The sequence below is a fragment of the Cryptomeria japonica genome, chromosome 3, assembly GCF_030272615.1.
Source record: "Cryptomeria japonica chromosome 3, Sugi_1.0, whole genome shotgun sequence".
Classification (NCBI taxonomy): Eukaryota; Viridiplantae; Streptophyta; class Pinopsida; order Cupressales; family Cupressaceae; genus Cryptomeria; species Cryptomeria japonica.
In genome coordinates this window covers 424,928,717-424,949,108 of record NC_081407.1, presented here as the reverse complement: position 1 = coordinate 424,949,108, position 20,392 = coordinate 424,928,717, and the positions used below count along the sequence as shown (strand labels likewise).

Here is a 20,392-nt window from a genome sequence, read left to right as displayed (position 1 = left end):
AATTGAGGATGTTTATAAGTCTTTTTGTATTCTTTCTGAGGGAGTTGTGCAGTGTTCTAAGTTCTTGGCTGATTTAAAGGAGATCTTTGAAGGGTGGAAAGCTTTAGGACCAAAGATTAGAGATTTGAGTGTTGTAGTTCAATATATGTCCAAGCCACCATAGTCATTATTGTTGTTTATAACTAGGGAAGATGGGTTCGGATTGCATTAAGGCAACACCCGAACCCATTTAGGACTGGATCCTATCTTAAAGGGGTAGCGTGCCCCCAAGACAAGTCCGGCCCCATCCTCCACGCCACACTAAATGCAACACGCCACAAATTGGCGCCAAAAGGGACTAAAGCCGACCTAGGATATATGGGTTAAAGACCCATATAAATAAAGGTTAAATTGCAATTACAAACACAATTCAGTCATCCATGAAAACAGCGAATTAGCTCTGCAAACAAGAGGTGCGAAATCACTAAAGAAGGCTGTGCGAACTTATCCAAGGATTGTGCGAACTTGTCCAAGGATTGGGCGAACTTATTCAAGAGGATATAGGGCATTTTGGTGCAGTCTTGAAACATGCAAAAGGGCAGATTTGATATATAAAGATCAGATTCAGAAAAGCAAGCTAAGAATTGTATTTGTGCAATAAGAGTGAATACATAATCTAACCTATGGGTCTTTAATGTTGGGTTTTTCCTCCTTGGAGGTTTTCCCAGGGTATTTGTGTTTGTCTCTTGGTTCCTTGTTTCATTCTTGAGTTTACTTGATTATAGTTTACTAAATTACAAATCTGATTAATAAACTAGGGCATAATCAAATGTTACAAATCTGATTAATAAACTAGGGCATAATTAAATGTTACAAATCTGATTACTGATCTAGGGCACAAATTCAACAATTATCAGATTTTTGCAGAGCATATAGATTATTGGTTACTAAGATTCATTTTTTAGAGGATAAAGATGGTGCAATTAGGGAGAGAATACAGAGCTTTAATGACTTGAAGCATTGGACTATTCTTTCCCTCCATAATCAGAATTCAGAACTAAAATACTTTGACGAATGAAAGAAGGAATGTGAGGAAATAATAAATATTGCTATTCAGAAAGTAATGGAAAATGATTATATAAATAAAACTGTATATTATTCTGCTATAGACAAATTAATTGCAACTGAAACAGCCTACTCCAAGTTTGTCATAGGTGTTAGGGTTATTATTGATGATAAGTGTAACGAAGCCCCTAACCGTGTGCAGCTGATCAGAAATGTTGAGTGGCCAACCGGTTTTGCAGTGCACAACTAGCATGAGAAGCATTGCTCAATTAAGGACGTTTGAGGAGCTGGCTTCTGGTTAAGATCGAAGATTACTTAGGGCAGGCAGTTGCACATTCTGTTGAAAGCCGAATTTTGTTCTATTGAGGCATGGCATTTTTGTTTTGAATTCATAAAGATGTTGTGGCATATTCTCATAAGAGAGGCAATGTAATTTTGACACCTGTCATTAGCCTAAAGCTTGTTTTGCTCCTTGTTCCATAAAAGGAAATCAGGGCTAATTGACAAAGGGTTCTGGGATTTTCATAATTGACAGACATTCAAAGTTTTTGTTCTAACTTCTAAGTACAGAGTTTTCATGTTTACTGGATTATGTTTTCACAACTTTGAATTAATGAAAATCATATCATGTTTCGTCTCTTTGGGCATCTTATTGCTTCTTATGATTCATGTTTGTTAAGGATAAATGGGTATTGTCTTCACAGTCATATGTGACTGTGCATTTACTTAGTTAGGGTTCTTTTCAAGGAGAAGATTAAATTCCTGCTAGGTATCGCAGAAGGTGGTAAAATGGCAGCGATCCTTCAAGTATGATTTGATTCATGTGATAAATTGTTGGGTATGAGTGTAAGGCATTTGTATTCATGAGTGATTGTGGAGCTGTTGGAATTCGAGGAAATTGACTTTGTAGCCCGGGATAGGCACTGATCTGCTCTCTGTTATGATTTCTCAGACATTTGAACTTAAAAGTCATTAAATCTTTCTTTTGCTTTCTTTTTTTATGTTTCTGCTCTTGTTTTGTCAGAGGCCAATATAGCATGGAAATGGAATGATGTTGTTGGACAGTCATACATATATATATATATATATATATTGGTTCAAAATTATGGGAGTCATCTGTTTATGAGGGCAGATTTTGAAAGAATTGTGTTACTTCCATGAATACCCTATAGGTTTACCCACCTGGGTTTTGCAAAGCCCAAAAGTGCAGAAGAATTCCTTCATTTTTGGGATTCTTGTTAATTGGCCATCTGGCTCAGAACGGTGAATGCAGTGAAGTTTTGAAATTGTCTCTATTCTGACTACTAGATGGAAAACACCAAAAGAGTGGTTGCCTAGTCATTGCTATACATTTTGGTAAGGGAAGCGGTAAGCCCTTCTATCACCTCTTCATCCTCAGAAGGAAGAACTCGGCCAGGTCTAGGGGCATGCCACTTCAGATTAAGAGCATAGGCAAGTATATAAAGAGGGGTGTTCATTGCGTTTCACCTCTTTGTGACAATAGGCCTAATATACTCATAGAATTGCAATTCAAGATCCGTTTGACAAATGGCTTGCTTCATTTGATCAAGCATGCTATCAAAAGTCTCATAGATCTCTCCTAGGCTAGGAGAATTTGTATCTGCATACTGGATTGCCCCCACAGCTAGTGATATGATAGAGCAAATATACCTCCAATCAACATTTAAAAATTAAAACTTTAAAATAAAAAGTGCAAAACAAATTGTAAATATTTCAAAAAAAATTAAGTTTTCAGATTTCTTACTTGATATTGGCCCACTAAGACTCATCAAGTACTATATCTCTCACTGCCTTCCCTTCATCTATCTTTGATTGAGGCCACCTTTTTCAGTTTGGACAAACAACCATGGATTGTAGAGCATCTTGCACCTCCAACATCCTCTCCAACAAAATAAAATAGCTAGCATATCTAGTCTCAACTGGTTTGAGGAATATTTTCTTTTAATAAGACTAGAATAGTGCAAGTGAAGTATGATGGTTACTTACAAACATTTGTATGTCTCTAGCCTCTGCCATCGCTGTTGTAACCCAATCTATTTTGCTAATGTCTTTCAAAGCATGTACACATGGATCCAAAAAATATGTTTGTAAGCACTCTTACAAAGATGAGCTGAGTCTGTCACAACCTGCACAACATTAGAAGGCCCAACCTCCTCTATGGCCTCCCTCAAAATGCCAAACTGGAAATCAGCATCATTAACTTTTCCAGAACAATCAATAGCTCGAAGAACATATGAACCAGCAGGGTATGTAACAATAACATTAATGAGTGGCCTATGTCGAATATCAGTCCACCCATCCATGACAATGGAACAGCCAATCCTAATCCATGTTTGTCTCATCTACCCCATCATCATGGTAGCTTTTGGATATTGTTTGTCAAGGAGGGATGAATGCAATCCATGTTCTCCAAGAGGGGGGGGAGGGGCATAAGAAGGTCCAACTGTCAATATATCTCACACCATAGTTTTATAATAAAGTGACCTTCCCAAATGAAATGGACAAGCATGTGCATAAAAGAATTTGGCCACTACATCATCAGCTAGCTCACTTTTTTGCACATTCATTAACCCCATCACTGAAGTTTTCTCACTTGCTTTCCTCTTCCCTCTATCACCACTCTCTCCAACTGATACATTGGAAGAGACATGCAAATCAATAGATGGCCATTTCTTATTGTGAATTGTAATGATTTTGTCCTCACTTATTCTAGCCAATTTTGCCATTTCAATCGGCTGTTCCAATGTTATTACCTCACAAACTCTAACACCTTTTTCACTCTCACCCACTAGATGACCTGTAACCCTAGTATAACTCCCATGGTAATGAGTCTTGCAAACATGACAAAGCCACTTCTTGCTGCCCCCATGTATTTTTGCCCTTGTTGGTGGTCACATTTGTGGCAAACTGAAGCAAAAGTTTCTTGCCGTTGAAAGGACCTTTTGCAAACTTTTGAAGAGGGGGTGTAGGGCATGCAAAACGGTCTTGTGCAACAGAGCCTGAGGTTGGATTTTCAAAAGTAGAAGAAGAGCCTATTGACATTGTCACTTCATTTTCAGTCTCACTACCCTCTTCACTGTCACTGCTGTTGCTGCTCATTTTGTATGATTTTGTTTATGGTTGAAAGTCTGAAAACAAATGAATGAAAGTATTTTCAATCTACAAACTCACTAGCAAGCTAAAAACTTAGAATTTTTTAATTAACATACCTTGGTTGTAGCTTGAAACTTGAAGCTAGGAACTTGTTTCAGACTTGCAGCAAAACAAAAATCAGTCCAAGATCTCCTCTAATCAGTCCAATCTCTCCTCTAGAGCATGCAAATCTCTTCTCCAACAAGCAAACTCTCACAACAAGGAGCAAAACCTGAGAAAATGAAAGCGAAAAATGGTGGTTGGGTTAATGCTTTCTTTTGGTTTTAAGTGTTTAGGCATTTTAGGGTTGATTTTCTAATTGTGGGCACTCCACGTCAGTAAGAATGCAGAAAAAAAATATTAAAAAGTGTTTTTTAAAGTTTCTTATGCCTGGGAGTGTTCCCAAGCGCGGGGGACAGCGAGGGATGTTTCCAACGTCCTCCTCGCTGTCCCAGCCCAGGGGCAGCAAGATGTCCCCAACTGCCAGGAAACATCCCCGGGAGTTTCAAAAGGTTTTTGCAGATTCGGGGACAGCAAGGGGGTGTCCCCCTTGTGTCCCCTTGTCCTAGAAACAGGTAGGGGACCAGGATGGGTGATTGGGGCAGAAGACGCATCCCCATGTAAGGTAGAATATAACTCTTGTTGATTAGCTATCATTTAGTTAAGGAGGTATTTAACAAAATGCAAAGCTTAGAAAAAGATGTCGCAAAAAACTCCCTACTCAAAACAAAAACAACAAAAAACCAAGGACACAATATATAAGTTGTTTGTGTGGCCTTAATATTAGAAAGATAATATGATGCATAGGGGCATATCCCCTGCCATTTTGGAGGCAACGCCATACCAGGGACATTCCAAGGACACACGGACGCCTCAGAAACATTGCCCCGCCATCCCCTGTCCCTTAATTTTGTGCAGAACTGTTTCAGCAATGTTCTAGAAATACAGCAATTTTTGCCATCCCCAACTAAAAACACTCCCAGAAAAATAAAAAATAAATTTATTAAACTCTCAAAAAAGGATTTGCAATTAATTTTTAACATATGCTTTCCCACTACCATCCCCACTTAAAAACACTTAGTAAAATATAAAAACAAAAGCATCAGACTCAATTAAGGGTTCCCAAGTTAATTTTTAACATATGCTTTCACTACCATCTATCATTATGGAGTCTAATTCTTAATTGATCTTAGCAATATGTATGTTGATAAAACACAAGATGAACTCTACACTCAACAAGCATAACATGGTCTATTCCTCAAGAATAGTTGGTATCGCATTAAGAAGGCACGACAAGAGCCATGGAAAGATTATCTTACTCATAAACACCTATCTTGTTGCTTCCATCAAAATTTCTAACTCTTAGATGGATGATACGATGATGGAGGAAACATTTTCTAATTGGAAAAGGAAATAAAAATTCCAAAATGTTATTGCCTAAGGCCCATTTAAAGGCTTTCCCCAACTTCAAATCCTATCAGCTGGACCCTACTCATGAATATGTCCCAATTCATTCATTGGGGCCAATAACTGTGACATGTAGTGAATTAGAACTAACTGGGAAGCCCTTATTGAGATACCAATGCTTTTTTTACTAAGAAAATTTAAAAGGTTTGGATGACTCTTGGAGCTTGGTTAAAAGCAATAAAATCTATTTGTTACTTCATGTTGACCATCATGTAAAATCTCAATTCAGCTCTAATACTATGTAATAAGGTTCTATAATGTATCTGATAAATGCCTTATCAATGTGATCATATGAATATTTGAATCTCGCTAAATTTTGAATTTTCCCTATTGGTTTAATTATTATAGCTGTCCCCTACAAAATGGCCTCCCAAAAAATCCTTCCCCACATCCCCAATTGTCACAATCCTGGAAACTTGGTGGAACATACAAAAGATATAATTTGTACTTTTGTGCCTCCAATGCACACAATATAGGCTTACACAACCTCATAACCATTCATTACTTAGCTTGGATAAATGAAAAGGAATTCTAGTTAACATGTACAATAGCATATGGTTTAAAGTCTAAAGTTCAAATAAGATGGCGCAGTACAGACATGGACCAGGCCAACAAACAATAAATTGATTAGGCCAGAGTATCATTGCTCAGAATATACAACTTATTCCAAACATAGAATAAGGTTTAGTTCATTTCAAAAACTTGCCCAAAGATTAATAATTAATGTAATAGAAAACATTTCAGGTAAAGTGCATTTTGAACTGTCAAAATCATATAAAAGTAGTTAAGATTGCAGGATGGCAAATTCTCGAAAAGTTTCAAGATTGAACATCATGGTTCAGAGCCTTTATTTCTGCAAGTGTGACAGTAATAAGTTATAAGTATTAGGTAGTTTTGTAATTTGCTTGTATGAGAGCCCCTTATGCAAGCATTCCAGAAGGGAATAGTTTTTCCATTTACCTTGTATATTTGTTCAAATGAGGACTGCAACCCTAGCCAACTCTAGATTCAAACTTGTGACCTCCACTTCAAAGTACACAAGCCTTCACATTAGGCTAACTCAAGTTGTTCATGAATTAGAACCCTTTGAGTAAAGGCATGTGCCCTATATAGAAGTGGTAACATGTTTGAATATAGAGGAAGGTTAAAGTTGTACATGATGGGCAATAAGTTAGGTTAATTGATAGAACTATCCCTTTGTGGGCTTCTACAAGGGTGTCTCATACGCCAATTTGGTGTCTCGCTTGGAAGAAACCTAAAACACTACTTTTACCTTATACCTTGTATCATAAACCTTACAATACTGTGTGCACATGGATAAATCTTACACGAGAGTAACAAGAAATGTTATGTTAGAAGCATGAAAAATAATGTTCATAAGACTTACAAAAGCAATTTTTAAAGCCAAACATAACATATATTGATAAAAAAAGGTAAATTATCAGCTTGTGGCTGCACACAGCAAACTCAGAAACAAAAAAGACAAACTAAAGAACATAGATCTACAAGAGGAAAAAGAAAACTGAGGGAAGGAATAGTTCACCTATATCGGGAGCCGCATGAGCTTGAAATACATATGGAATTCAAGAAGAATAAATTATTACAATGAATTACCACACCTGCAAACTAGTCAATTGACCTGAAGACAATAATGCTATTGGTTTCAACTTCCAAGTCTGTATACAAAATGAATTATAAGGAAAATTGGATCTATTATCATTAAATAACTATGGCATAGATGGATCCACTGACAAGAATAAGTTAATGTTAGCAGCTAAAGGCTTTCAGCTAGGGAAAAATCAGTACAGTTAAAAGAGTACCCTTTACCACATTTAATTCAGTAGCAATGACCATTAACTTGTTCTAGCTAACCAGAACACAAAATAGAACAGAGATTACACCGAAAAGTGTTGCACATAAAAGATCCCTGTAATAATCTTAGCAGTATAAACAGAGAAACCACAAATAAGCATTATGAAAGAGTACCTCTGAGAAATTCAACTGCTTCATCAAGCACAAGATTTAGTAGTTGATCATAGCCTTTCAGGGTACCTGTCACTGAAATTTAGATTGAAACATCTATTAGCTATGTGCAACCTGACTATGCAGCAAGCTTATTTAAAAGATATTATCTCATTGATGAGACAATCCTGTATCTTCTACCAGTTTGCATCCATGCCTAAAATCAAAGTTTCTTACAGCTGTTTAAACTTTAAAAAATTAAAAAATAATTTAGGGCAAGGGATTTCTTATCATTTCAAAATTGATGTCTATAGAATATGAACAAACATGCACAACTACAATGGATTTTTTATACAGCTGTGAGTAGAGAACAAAGATATATGATGTTAGCACTCAACAATAACATTCTTTGACAATACTCATTTTATGGTCATCAAACTCAAAATGAATCAAGAATATGGAAATTCCCACAGCTAATAATGGGGACGCAATAGTAAAACATGTTAGCAATAACTTATCAGTGACAAACAATCAACAACAATCCCAGAAAGATTAATGATTTAATACGGAAAAATGAGCAAGAGGACAAATTTGAAATTTTTTTAAAAAACAAATTGTTGATTTGTCATATTTTCTTCTTCCTTTTTAATGTGTGACAATAGTATAAAAATCCCAATTAATCAGAGATTTTTTAATTAACCAGAGATTTAGCTCACCAGTAAAAGTAGACACACAGACAAGAGGGGGGGGTGCGGGTGCAGGGGGAGATATGTTTTTATATCCTAGTGTGGCCAAATAAAAAATGGAATCACAAATTAGAAGCTGCCACCTTCAAATATCTGGACAATAAAGCACTTGACTCCAATATAAGTTAAGATACTACTCTAGGATGGGAAGACAGCCCTGTCCCACGATATATAAAATATTCCTTATCCTTTATATTGGAATAAATATGTTTTCAAACCCAAAGCTCAACTATGATTCATGTTAGTACTGGAAAACATTATATACTTGAGAACAACCTGTTGACGTGTATTTTGTACACAATCATACACAGAATAAAATACCTAAAGGCATCTTATCCTCTCTTGAGAAAATAGTCTCTAACTGCTGAAGATTCGCGTAAAGGATCAGTTAGGTAGACTCCAAGGTTCTTTTAGTGGGGTCTCCACGTGTGGACAAGCTCCAGTGGTATGATGTGATTTGCTGGAATCACAAGGGGACTTACATTGAACTTCCGATCTGCTTTGCTGGACACAGGCTCTGACTAACTTAGATTAAAAAAATGGAAAAAGGATAAGGGCGAAGAGAGGATCTAATCCTAATACTAAGAATGTAGGAGCAACGACTTGACCTTTTGATGAAACTCTAACTAGATCTTGTTTTGACATCAATGGAACATCTACACAAGACTAGTGCGATCTTCTAAGGGAGCTTTATGATGTTCAAATCATCACCGCAGGCATAGATACCATCCAAGTTGATGCATATCAATGAAGAGGCGACAAATTGAAATTGAGCTTAAGCTGAATGATTCCAGTTGACTACGCAAGGCAAGTCTGCAATCAACAAACTGCTAGTAGTATGGATATACGAATTCCATCATCAATTAATCACATTTCCTCCATTCATCTAATTATCTACCATCTAAGATTGAAGACTTCAACAAGAAACCATGCAAATTGCAAGAAAACGACATATTTCACCATTACTTCAATGAAAATGGAGTTTGTTTACAATCAATGGCAACAATTTCTTGCCTTGTCCTCCTATTCTACTCTCTAACTACTTTCAACTATTTACAACTCTCTCTAATTCTATCTAAAATTCCTTACAAAATGAAATGCCTGGGCTTATATAGTGCCCACAATACAATTTGATGGCTTAGATCAATTCAAGATCAATGGCCAAGATTTTACAATGAAAACCCTAATTAGGGTTTGTTACAACCATTACATAACATTTAATGCTTGACCAATGATAAAATTGTATTGCTTGGACACATGTCCCTTTTAGAAAAATCGACCAATGGATAGCCGGGGTAGGTACATCGGAGTTTGTGCCACCTTCCATGAGTTAAGTACATTGAATCTGGACATGCTGAGATGGACTTCACTGATTGGAGAAATGATGACTAGGACGCCACCTCATCTGACACTTGAAGCTTGCTAGATATTCAATTTGATGTCGTTGAGAGGCTATCTTTAATTAACTCTTGTTCTAACTCCTTTTGTCCTTGATGTGCAGGATGACGATGTACCTCGCCTTGGAACGCTGGATTGAAAGAGGTCGCCCATGTCTTGGCTTGATCGTCCTGGCGAAGACCGTCCTTGATCCGGCTTGATTTTCCTTGATGAGACCTCCATTTGATGCCTACACAACATTTCAAAATTAGTACCATGATTTTGCAATACATAACATAAATTAGAGAGCAATTATTTAGGAAACTTAATGATAAGTCCTTTATTAATCATTTCCTAAAAAACGATTGAGCTAAGGAAAAACAAAATTTCAAAATTAAGGCAATGACAATCAAAATTTGAAATTAAAACAAGAGATCTTGCCATACCTTACTTGAGAGCTTAACTCTAAAATGCAAAATGAATAAAATTGCCTAGGCAAAATTGACGTAAGATGGTCATCAACGTGATTCTTCTTCAAAAAGACAACTTCGCCACCTTTGATATGTCCTTGGCAAGTGATTTCCTCTTCAAGTTAGCAATTTCGCCATCTTTGATATGTCTTTGACGTCCTAGGCAACTTCGCTCAAATAGAAACTTCAAGTTCGCCTCTCCTTTGGATAGTAGTTTCGCACCACCTTTGATTGAATTCGCTCCTCTTCTTGAATGATAATTTCGCCCTTCCTTTGTATGAAATTCGCTCCTCTTTTGCCTTCTCCAAGTTGCATATGAGAGATGATAAATGATGATGTAAAAATGAAATAAACACCTTCCTTTATAGGCGCTCACCTTCATATTGACCTTAGGCCGACTTTTTGCAAAATATAGCAATTAAAACGATTTTTAAATAAATAATAAAGGCCGACCTTGACAAAATAAACCCAAGCGCTCCCTTTTGATTTTTATTAAATTAATAATTAATTATTAAATGCCTTTATTTTTAATTAATAAATTTCGATTTTTTACAAAGGCAAAAAATAATTAATAAATACATACCATGCGCTATTTAAATGCTTTTAATTAAATATCGATTTTTTTCTAGCATTTAAATAAATTTAAAAAATGTTTGTTTAGCGCCCAAAAATGAAAAAGTGGGAAGATACGTACCTCATCGCCCTGGTCCCTGACTGAGGGACAGGAGCGATTTTGCTCTTGTGGGCCTCATTTCACTTCATCACCTTCGAAAATTATATTCAACGGATTCGCAATGCCTCCTTTCATTCATTCATGCCTTGAGATCGGTTGAAATTTGGCGAGAAAATCATCTACAACAAAAATCGCTCTGGTCCCTTCCTGAGGGACAGGAGCGAACTTAAGCATTTTGGTCCTTTGTTGACGTTTGATAATCTTCAATTTGTCTTCAACGGGTTCGATTGACCTCCTTTCTTGCCTTCGAACATAAAATTTGCCTGATCTTTGCCCAGATCGTACCTTATGAAGAACTTCGCTCTGGTCCTTCAGTGAGGGACAGGAGCGAATTTGACCCTCTAGGCAAAACTTCATCATTTCCTTGTTTTTGATCAAGTCTGGATGTTCTATCATGCTCATTTCGTCCTTCACCATGCCTTTGATGTCTCGATTCGTCCAAACAAGGTCAGGAATGGCTCAACTAAGCATTTTCGCTCTGGACCCTTGGTGAGGGACACGAGCGATTCGCCTTGGTCCCTTGGAGAGGGACAGGAGCGCTTTTCGCTCTGGACCCTTGGAGAAGGACACGAGCGAAATTTGACTTTTCGCACTCTCAATCAGGACAATTTTAATGGAATATAACATTTAAGTATAAGTGACATTTCCTTCTATGTTTCTTCTTTCTTATACTTTAAGTTATATTCCATATATACTTTCAGGATGTTTGAGAGTGGTTTCAGACCTCCAGGAGTTATATTGCAAAATCTAGTTTTTGGAGGTTTTTCAGTTTCCAGACTTAGTCAAATTTCAGGATCAGGACATTCCAGACTTAGCCAAATTTCAGGATCAGGACCTCACTCAAGCCGGACTTGCTACCCTGTTGATCTCCCCGACAGCACTTCAAGTTATATTCATTTGATAAAATGTACCTCTTTGGACCTTCTCACATCGTCAAGACGTTAAAATCTTGCAAGGACAAAGCAAAATTGGATTTGTAGCTCCGGTCCTTCACTGAGGGACAGGAGCGATTTAGGCAATTAGCACTGTTATAGACGTCCCCAAAATCTTCAATTTATATTCAACGCATTTATCTCATGTTTTTCCTTGTTTTTGAACGTAAACTTGCCTTGACCTTTGTCTGGATTTTGCAAAATGAAGGAAATCGCTCTGGTCCCTGGGAGAGGGACGAGAGCTACAAGGTACCTCGCCCTGGTCCCTTGGAGAGGGACAGGAGCGATATGGTCAATATAGGTCATTCTCCTTCGTTTTTGCATATCAAATTATATTCATTTGGCAAAGTATCTTCCTTCGGACGTCCTCAAATCATTAAACTTTCAAAATCTTGCAAGGACAAGACGAAATTTGAATTGTAGCTCCGGTCCTTCACTGAGGGACAGGAGCGATTTTCCTCCTGGAGGCATTTCTGTGCTCATGAAAATCTTCAATTTATATTCAATGGAAAGATCTCGCCGTTCTCCATCACTTCAAACGTAAAATTTGTCTGGAGTCTGCAAGGATGATGAGATATTTGAAATTGAGCTCCCGTCCTTCACTGAGGGACAGGAGCGATTTTGCTCCTACAGGCCAAAATAACAAGATTTTTCACATTTTAACACTTCACGAGGCGAAAACAAATCAATTCCAATGCCCAGGATCAAACTTCAAAAAAGTCAAAATTTGGTCAAAATATTCAATCAGACAAAAATTCATATTGACGGTCAACACTTAGACAAATTTAGACTCTGCATCAACATTCCAATTGAAAATTAGACCATTCTGGCGAATTCATTGCATTCAAAATTTGCATTCTAGAAAAGGAAACTCAAAAGCCCTCAAAAACGACTGGATTTTGGCTTGAAAAGGCAAAATTTAAAACTCTAAGGCTTGGCCCTAAATCCAGACAACTGACTGACTAACAAAATCCTAAAAACGAAGGCGAACAACGAGCGAAAAACAAACAAAAAGAGGGGGTCCCCATTTGCGATGGGGCGATGTGTGAAAACGTCACAACACAACCCCAACAAAATAATATTAGAAGTTATGAACATTGGAATATGCCAAAAACTGGTTGTGTTCCTGCTGTGTTGTAAACACGCCCCATTGCAAATGGGGACCCCTCTTTTCTACTTTTTAGCTTAGTGTTTTTCGCTTCATTTTGCTTTAGTTTGGCAATGATTTCGAAATCTCTGGCCTTAGAATGAGGGTTTCATTTTGTCCAAGTCCTGAGGATTGGTTGAGAAACAAAATGATGAAGTCAAGTCTTGTATAAACATTAGGAACAAAAATGAAAATCATGAAGTTATTATTTGGAAAATAACAACTCAAACTTGAAATTGTGAAAGTGACGAAGTGACAATGAAGTTTGAAAGTGAAATTGCAAATAATATGTTAAGTGCCAATTGAATTTGTAGGATTACTTGCATTTCCAAGCGGAATTGCAAGCATCCTATCTTACTTCGCTTCAAAATGTTGAGTTGTTGACAATTTCTGTTCCAAAATGTTGTATTCACTTGCAAGCTCGAATGAAAAGGTTAAAAATTTTGCAAATTCCGATCACATTGTTGGATTAACCTCAATATCTGCCCAGGAATGTTGAAAAATCCTTGCAAATCCCCACTATAATGTTAATTTCTTGCAAGTCTGACCAAAATTGCAAGATAAGGTCAAATTCTGATTGAAAATGCAAACGAAATATCAAGTTTTGCTTGGAAAAATGTAAGGGTCTGATTTCTGCTGGAAATTGTTGATCGAGGTCCTAACTCCGCCCAAAAATGTAGAATTCCCTAAGATTTCCACACAAAAATGCAGGACCACTCTCCAGGTCCACACCCTCTGATTTCCACTTGGAAATAAAAAACCGGGTCAGACTTTTGATGGATAATGCATGAGTAGGTGTGATTTCCGCTCATAAATGCAAGCATACCTTGAAAACCAGCCACAATAATGCTTGATGAGGTCTAAGTTCTGCCTTGTAATACATGAGGAGGTTGGATTTCCGCCCAGCAGTGCAACACAAAGGTGAAATCCTGCTAGGAAATGCAAGAGCCCCCTTTACTTCCACTCTATAATGCAGCACACCTTGTAATTTCCACCTTACATTGCATAACATGGTGAAAAGTCCATTTCAGCAGTGCATATACAGGTCTGACTTCCAATTTGCAATGCATGTTAAAGGTGAAATCCCGCTATGCAAATATATAGGGTGAAAACGTGTGAAATCAAAAAAGGCCTAGTTGGGTTAGGTCCTCTCAAAACATGTAAGTTGAAATTAAATTGGATCAAATAAGGACCAACTTGGATAGAGTCTCTACCAAAGTGAGTGTGAGACAACAACTTCAAAACAACGAAATTCATAAGCATAGCCGACCTTGTCCCTTTGACAAGTGTGAAATGATAGCATGAAGCCATATAAAGGAGAAATCACTTTTCATTTTGTAATCCAATTCAAAATCAGTTTAATGCAGAACAGAGACAAGGTGAGGCTTCAACAGCAGATTAAGGTGATCAGGTTTCAAGATTAAGCATGGAATAAAAGAGAAGAGTGCTAAAGATTGAAGAACCAGAATTAAAAGAAGTTGATGCAGAAGCATCTGGATCAGACTACTTAAGGTCGGAGCATAAGCGAATTCAGGAGCAAGTTGAGGTGAAGTCAAGGCAAGGAAATCAGACTCCAAACATGCATTGAGTGAAGGGAGGGAGATGTTAATATTGAAGGCTAAAGGAGGCGAGTTTGTGCAATGAAAACCGGTCATTTGTTTCCTGATCTGAGTTATTTTCATCAGCAATCTGAGTGTTTTCTAAGTTTCAAATACCATTTTCAGAGTTTTAGAAGGGTTTGTTGAATTGGTCATGTTTATTTTAGGATTGTATGCATTTCACAGCTTTTCTCCTTGAAGTATGGTTGTAAAATGAATTAAAGATGCAAAAAAAATTGAATTTCCACCATTTTCTTGCATTTCATCCTTGGAATTTCAAAGCTAACTAAGGATTTCATTTACAATCATAATGCACCGTGTGTTCCCTTTCTCTCTTTTGCAGGAATAATTGCATGCAAGGAATAGAGCAATGACAAATGGAGTTGAATGAAGAGGACTCAACAAGGAGAAGGACTCAGCAACATGAGAAGACATCAAGATATCCAAGGAAGAAGGATGGCAGGACAACATCGAAACATGACGAAAGATTTCAAAGATGATGTGAAGTAAAGGACACTTCAAGGAAGATGACAAAGGTGGATTGCTCTACAATGACAAGGAAGTGCAAGAGCAAGGAACAAGATCCACACATTCAAGATGGTAGCAAAGAAAGATGCAACTACGACAAGGATGAAAAGGTTAAGATGAAGAAAAGCTAAAGATGAAGGTGAATGCAAAGCTAATCAAGATCAAGGTCAAGGATTCCAAGAATGAAACTGGAAATGCGCAATGAAGATAATGTTGAGTATCAAGAGATGTTGCTAGATATACAAAGACTTCTTTGTGATGAAGGATGAAACTTTACAAGATAAGCAAGCTAAGGTGGCGTCTACACATCTTCCTATAATAAAGTTCTTCCAAGTCAACATGTCCAAGTTCATTGAACCTGACTCATCAACAACTATACAAGTGGAAGGCATCAAATATGATGTAACAACTTAATTTTCTCATTGGTCCTTTTCCTAAAAGGACGTGAATTCAAAGTGTTGTAATTTTCTCATTGTTCAAAGAGATGGTAGTTGTAACTAAACCCACTTTAGGGTTTTTATGAAATTATCTTGGCCATTGATTTAGAAAAAATCTGGGCCCTTCATTTCTAATTGAGAGCTTTATAAAAGGCTTTGCCTTTTCATTTGTAAAGGTTAATAGTTCTTTAGCAAGTAGAAGTAGCAATAGGAGAGGAGATCAAGAATTGTTGCCAAGACTGTTGGAATAAATAGATAATTTTCATTGAAGATATGATGAATCCTTGTGTGTTGTTTCAACAAGTTGCATGGTTTCTACTTCTCAAATGTTAGTTGAAGTTCATTGATTTTGATGGAGAAATATCCAGATGTTTGATGAATTCCTTAGTTCATACCATTTGTAGTTTGTTGATTGCAAATTGCAGTGCATGGTTAGTCTAAACCTAATTTAGCACTAGTTCGATTGTGGATGTTCATTTGGATTGTGTCGGCATTGGGTATTTGGATGAATGTCTATGATATGAAAATCATTCACTACCTCTGGAGATTCCATCAATTTTGCGTAGTTGTTGTTATCATCATTGTTCATAGGTTTTAAATTAGATTCTCTAAACCCTTATCCTTTTGTCTTTTAATTGAAGTGAAAGCCGTCTAAGTATTCCAGTTCCAATTAAGCGTAAGTCCCTTTGTGATACCAGCAAAATCATAAGTCCCTTTGTGATACCGTCTAAGTATTCCAGTTCCAATTAAGCGTAAGTCCCTTTGTGATACCAGCAAAATCATATCATTTCAACTGAGTCTATCCATTGCATGTCAAGACCTGAGTCTGACATTAGAGAACCTCGGGGTTTCCTTATTTGATCACATTGTTTAGCATTTGAGGTTTCCTTGTTCAAGAGAGGATAGAAAACTTGGTATTTAATTCTACGTTGTACAGTATCAAAAAACACACATCAAAAGTTCCTATCAGGAAAAGTGCAACATATAAAATAATTACACTAGAAATTAAAAAAGACTATTGGCATTAGGAACTTACTTGATAATGGTGAAAAATTCAATCTATTCAAATTTCTATGTAATATTTTTTTCCCAACCCCTTTGCCTCTGTCACAATAGCTAAGAATTGTGAAGCGTCTTCAAATGAGATGAAATTTCCAAAATGAAGTATGTTCCATGGAAAAGTCCAATTTACAATAGTAGGTACTAAAAGTTCTTCTACCTAAGAAAACTATAGAAGGGAAGTTAAGTTGTTGCTTTGGATACACAAATGGCTATCGAGGTTTGGGTTTGCCAACATGGCAATTTCTTTCCCCAAGGTTCTGGGTGGTTGGGTATGACCATACTGTTACGAAAGGTATCTCTAGAGGGTAAAAAATGAAATTTTCAAGCTATACAAGGATTAAAAATCATTTTTGGGGCTATAAAGGTCGTGTCAACTTCAAAAATAATTCCAAGTTATTTACAACCACTTACAAGGATGTCAAATATGTAGATCTCTTTGAGCTCTACAATTTGAAAACAAAAAAGCCCACATTGGAAATGTAAAAACATCTATGACACATTAAAGGTCATAAGAGAGTTGCATTTGTTAGGCAACTTATGACACGTCATATACAGCACCTTTGAATGGAGATAATGGAGCTAAAACAACCAAGGTTAGTGAGTGGATTATGAAGAGCATATGGCAAGTGAAAAAAATGAATTATTTTAAGCATATGGACTCATCTTGGGATTTGGGTGTTGGATTTTTAACACGGTCACTTTGCACTCTAATTGAGCTTGGATCTTGCACTTTGTGTATTATGGTAGTTGATCATATCATTTGGTAAGGGGTCAGAATTCAAAAGGGTATTCTATGTCAGTTTTTCATCTTTTGGAAGAGACGTCAAGTTCTTCAAATAGGATTTGATATTATGATTAGTGGGTTCCAACAAGTTCTTAACCCATTCCTCGCTCAAACTCCATAAGCTACAAAACCATCCTTTAAAATTAAGCTAGCATGTAGGCTAAGTGAATGATCAAACTGCCTCTAGAATCAAACAAGGGTATATATTGAGAGCTAGTTGCTTGTGAAGCCCAAAACTTGTGCCTCCCAAAACCTCCAAACCTTCTAAAATGCTCATAAACCTCCTAAACCGCCCTTAAACGCTTGCAAACCCATTTAACATTCCTAAAGAGACCTATTGGTGCCAAAATATTTGAAATTCCTAAGGGAAATGAATTAGCAAGTTAAATTTGAATTTGAACCTATAGATTTGAAGCTCTTAATCTCCACCATTGGATGACTTCAGTAACCAGCACTTTATGTTATATTTGTTCATTATGTTTGGTTAAATAATTGACAATTTGGGATTGAAGAAGAAACCCTCCTTTGGCTGTAACCTATTGCTGCCAGCTGGTAAGGCATTTCAGAGAGCTGTAGATCAACTTTTTTAGGTGCCCATTTCATTATGCACTTGGGCCCACACATGTGAAATGTAATGTCCCCTTTTGGGGATATACCTGAATTTTGTCCAAAATAACAATTCCAACAATATAATGTATTTACAAATAGTATTCTATAAATAAATTACACAATTGCAATTAAACTTGAGAGAATCGTAATTAAATTAACACCAAACATTATGATCATACATAATCCCTATTGAAAACAAAATATCCTAAAACTCATATGGATCCATTTCATGGCTTATTCCATCAGCCAACCATATGAAGAATGCAATGGGAAAGCATGTTAGGGCGCCAGGAGACTCTGCTCCTCAACCAAGCCCAAGGGCACAGAATGAGCCTCTGTGTCATTTGGCCCCTTGGCCTACAAGCAATCCAACTTGGAGTTTGCATACTTGATGAGGGAACCAATACTGCTGCATCTCCCTACCAAACGTTTCACATTGATTCCAGATATGATTGCTTGATGGAAATCAGATAAATAATTACTAATCTTATAACTCTTGATGGATTAGCAAGTCAATTAAAAAAATAAATTATAGATTCCTAACAAATTCATAATATATAAATAATAAATACAATCATTCTGCATACCAATCACTTTTATAGATATTATAGACTTCTGTGTTTCCCCTGTATTATAATCAGACTCAGACTTGATCAAGTGATGCTTTTTACCCAATGCGATTTCCTTCTTTTATAACCTCATTGGCGGTTTGGTTATGACTCTTCAGTTTGGAGAGATATGACCCTACAAGAAGCGCTGCCCTTTCTAAACATTATATAATTGTTAATTAATTATTTCGACAGACTAGGATTAATCTAAGTGTAACCGACTAGCATTTAACATAAGAATGGCCAACCAGTTTTTGCTGTGTTAGATTATTTTCAAGGATCCGATCAGCATATAGGAGTCTCTTCTTCCCTTGAAGAGTGTAATTTAGCATTTCTTTGTGATAATCTGCTGGTGTTGTGGCACGGGCATGACATGGTAGTAGAGTATTAGACCTATCAAACACTTGTTGCCAATATAAGATTTGATTTTTTACAATATGATAGCATTCAAGGGCAGTAAGGGGTATTTTTACTTGTCTATTATTCATTTGGATGGAAGAATTTCTTGACTCAGGATGTAAGGAACATGGTGAAACTGTATTTATGGTTACCTACTGTCATTCATGCTCAAAAGTTGCAGATCTAGATGGAGAAGTCAGAAGAAAAAGTAAAATGGTTTTATTTTCTAGAGATTTCATGGCTATACAAGCTAGGGTTTCATCAAAATTTAACTTGTGAATGCCATTGATGTTGTATGAATGATGTAGGGGATAGAGAACTTAGAAGGTTATCTGTATGACAGGTACTGTGCCTTATGAACACCGATGGGAATAGAAAATTTTAAGAGTCGATTTCCCTTGGACCGTCAAATCTTCATTTCTGATGTTATCAGGCTGGGTAGACTATTATTCAGGCATATGGGAAGCAATCAAAGCTTTGGAGAGTCACAAATGCACAGTAGGATTACAGGGTTAGCATGTTGAGAACAAAAGCATAGAACTCCCAGGAAGAGGTTAGTGGCAGCTGTGTCATCTCACACTGTCATGACAATAATAAAGGACTGCTGTAATGTCCCCTTCTGTTGACCTAAGAAAATAATTAAATAATTAAAATTAAGTTGGTGCAAAAATAGAAAATTTATAAGACAACTAATTTTAATTATTTAAAGGGATCATTAAAATAATACTTCCCCAACTATGTTAATAACTGACATTATGGCATGGAAATTTGCTAAAGGCCACTTTTTTATTAAATGGATTAAATTATATTCTTTCCGAAAAGTTCTGGGAGAGATTATAAAAGAATGTTTGAGGGAGTCATTTGGTATGCTTGGTTTTTCTTAATTTCTCTTGGAGAGCTTGAGTGCTTTTGGCTTTCAGTTCAAAAAATCTAAGGACGGAAACCCTTGGGATTTCTCAGTGGATTGGACAGAAACTAAATTCATCTTTGGGGTGGATTCGTATACAAAATTCACATTCGAGCTGCAAATTGGTGAAGTCCTCTACAAAGACCAATTATCTAAGATATTTCCAGTATTCAGAATTCAAGGTACGGATATGTTGAAATATTGAGATATTTTTACTAATACTAGACTACATAATCCTTTGTGTTGAGGGTTTGTAAATGTTATTTAATATTATGGAGATTAGTTTGGTATTGACAATCAACTTAATGCAAATCTGAGAAATTATTATATTCAAAGCTTTAGTCACTATGCGACACCAATGTTTCTGGAAATATTATTTATTATATTAATGATCAATCCCCCATTTTCAATGATTTATATTACTGTGAG

General features: G+C 36.6%; 1 protein-coding gene across 4 annotated transcripts in view; it reads right to left on the bottom strand.

Moving 5' to 3' along the window:
• The window catches only part of LOC131070433 (sm-like protein LSM7), a 72,476-nt gene that overhangs the window by 31,129 nt on the left and 20,955 nt on the right, over positions 1-20,392 (bottom strand). For all 4 annotated transcript variants that reach the window (XM_058005954.1, XM_059218388.1, XM_058005958.2 and 1 more), the window contains one exon: positions 7,651-7,722. In XM_058005954.1, the coding sequence (XP_057861937.1) occupies positions 7,651-7,722 (72 nt within the window). The remainder of the gene's footprint in view (positions 1-7,650; positions 7,723-20,392) is intronic.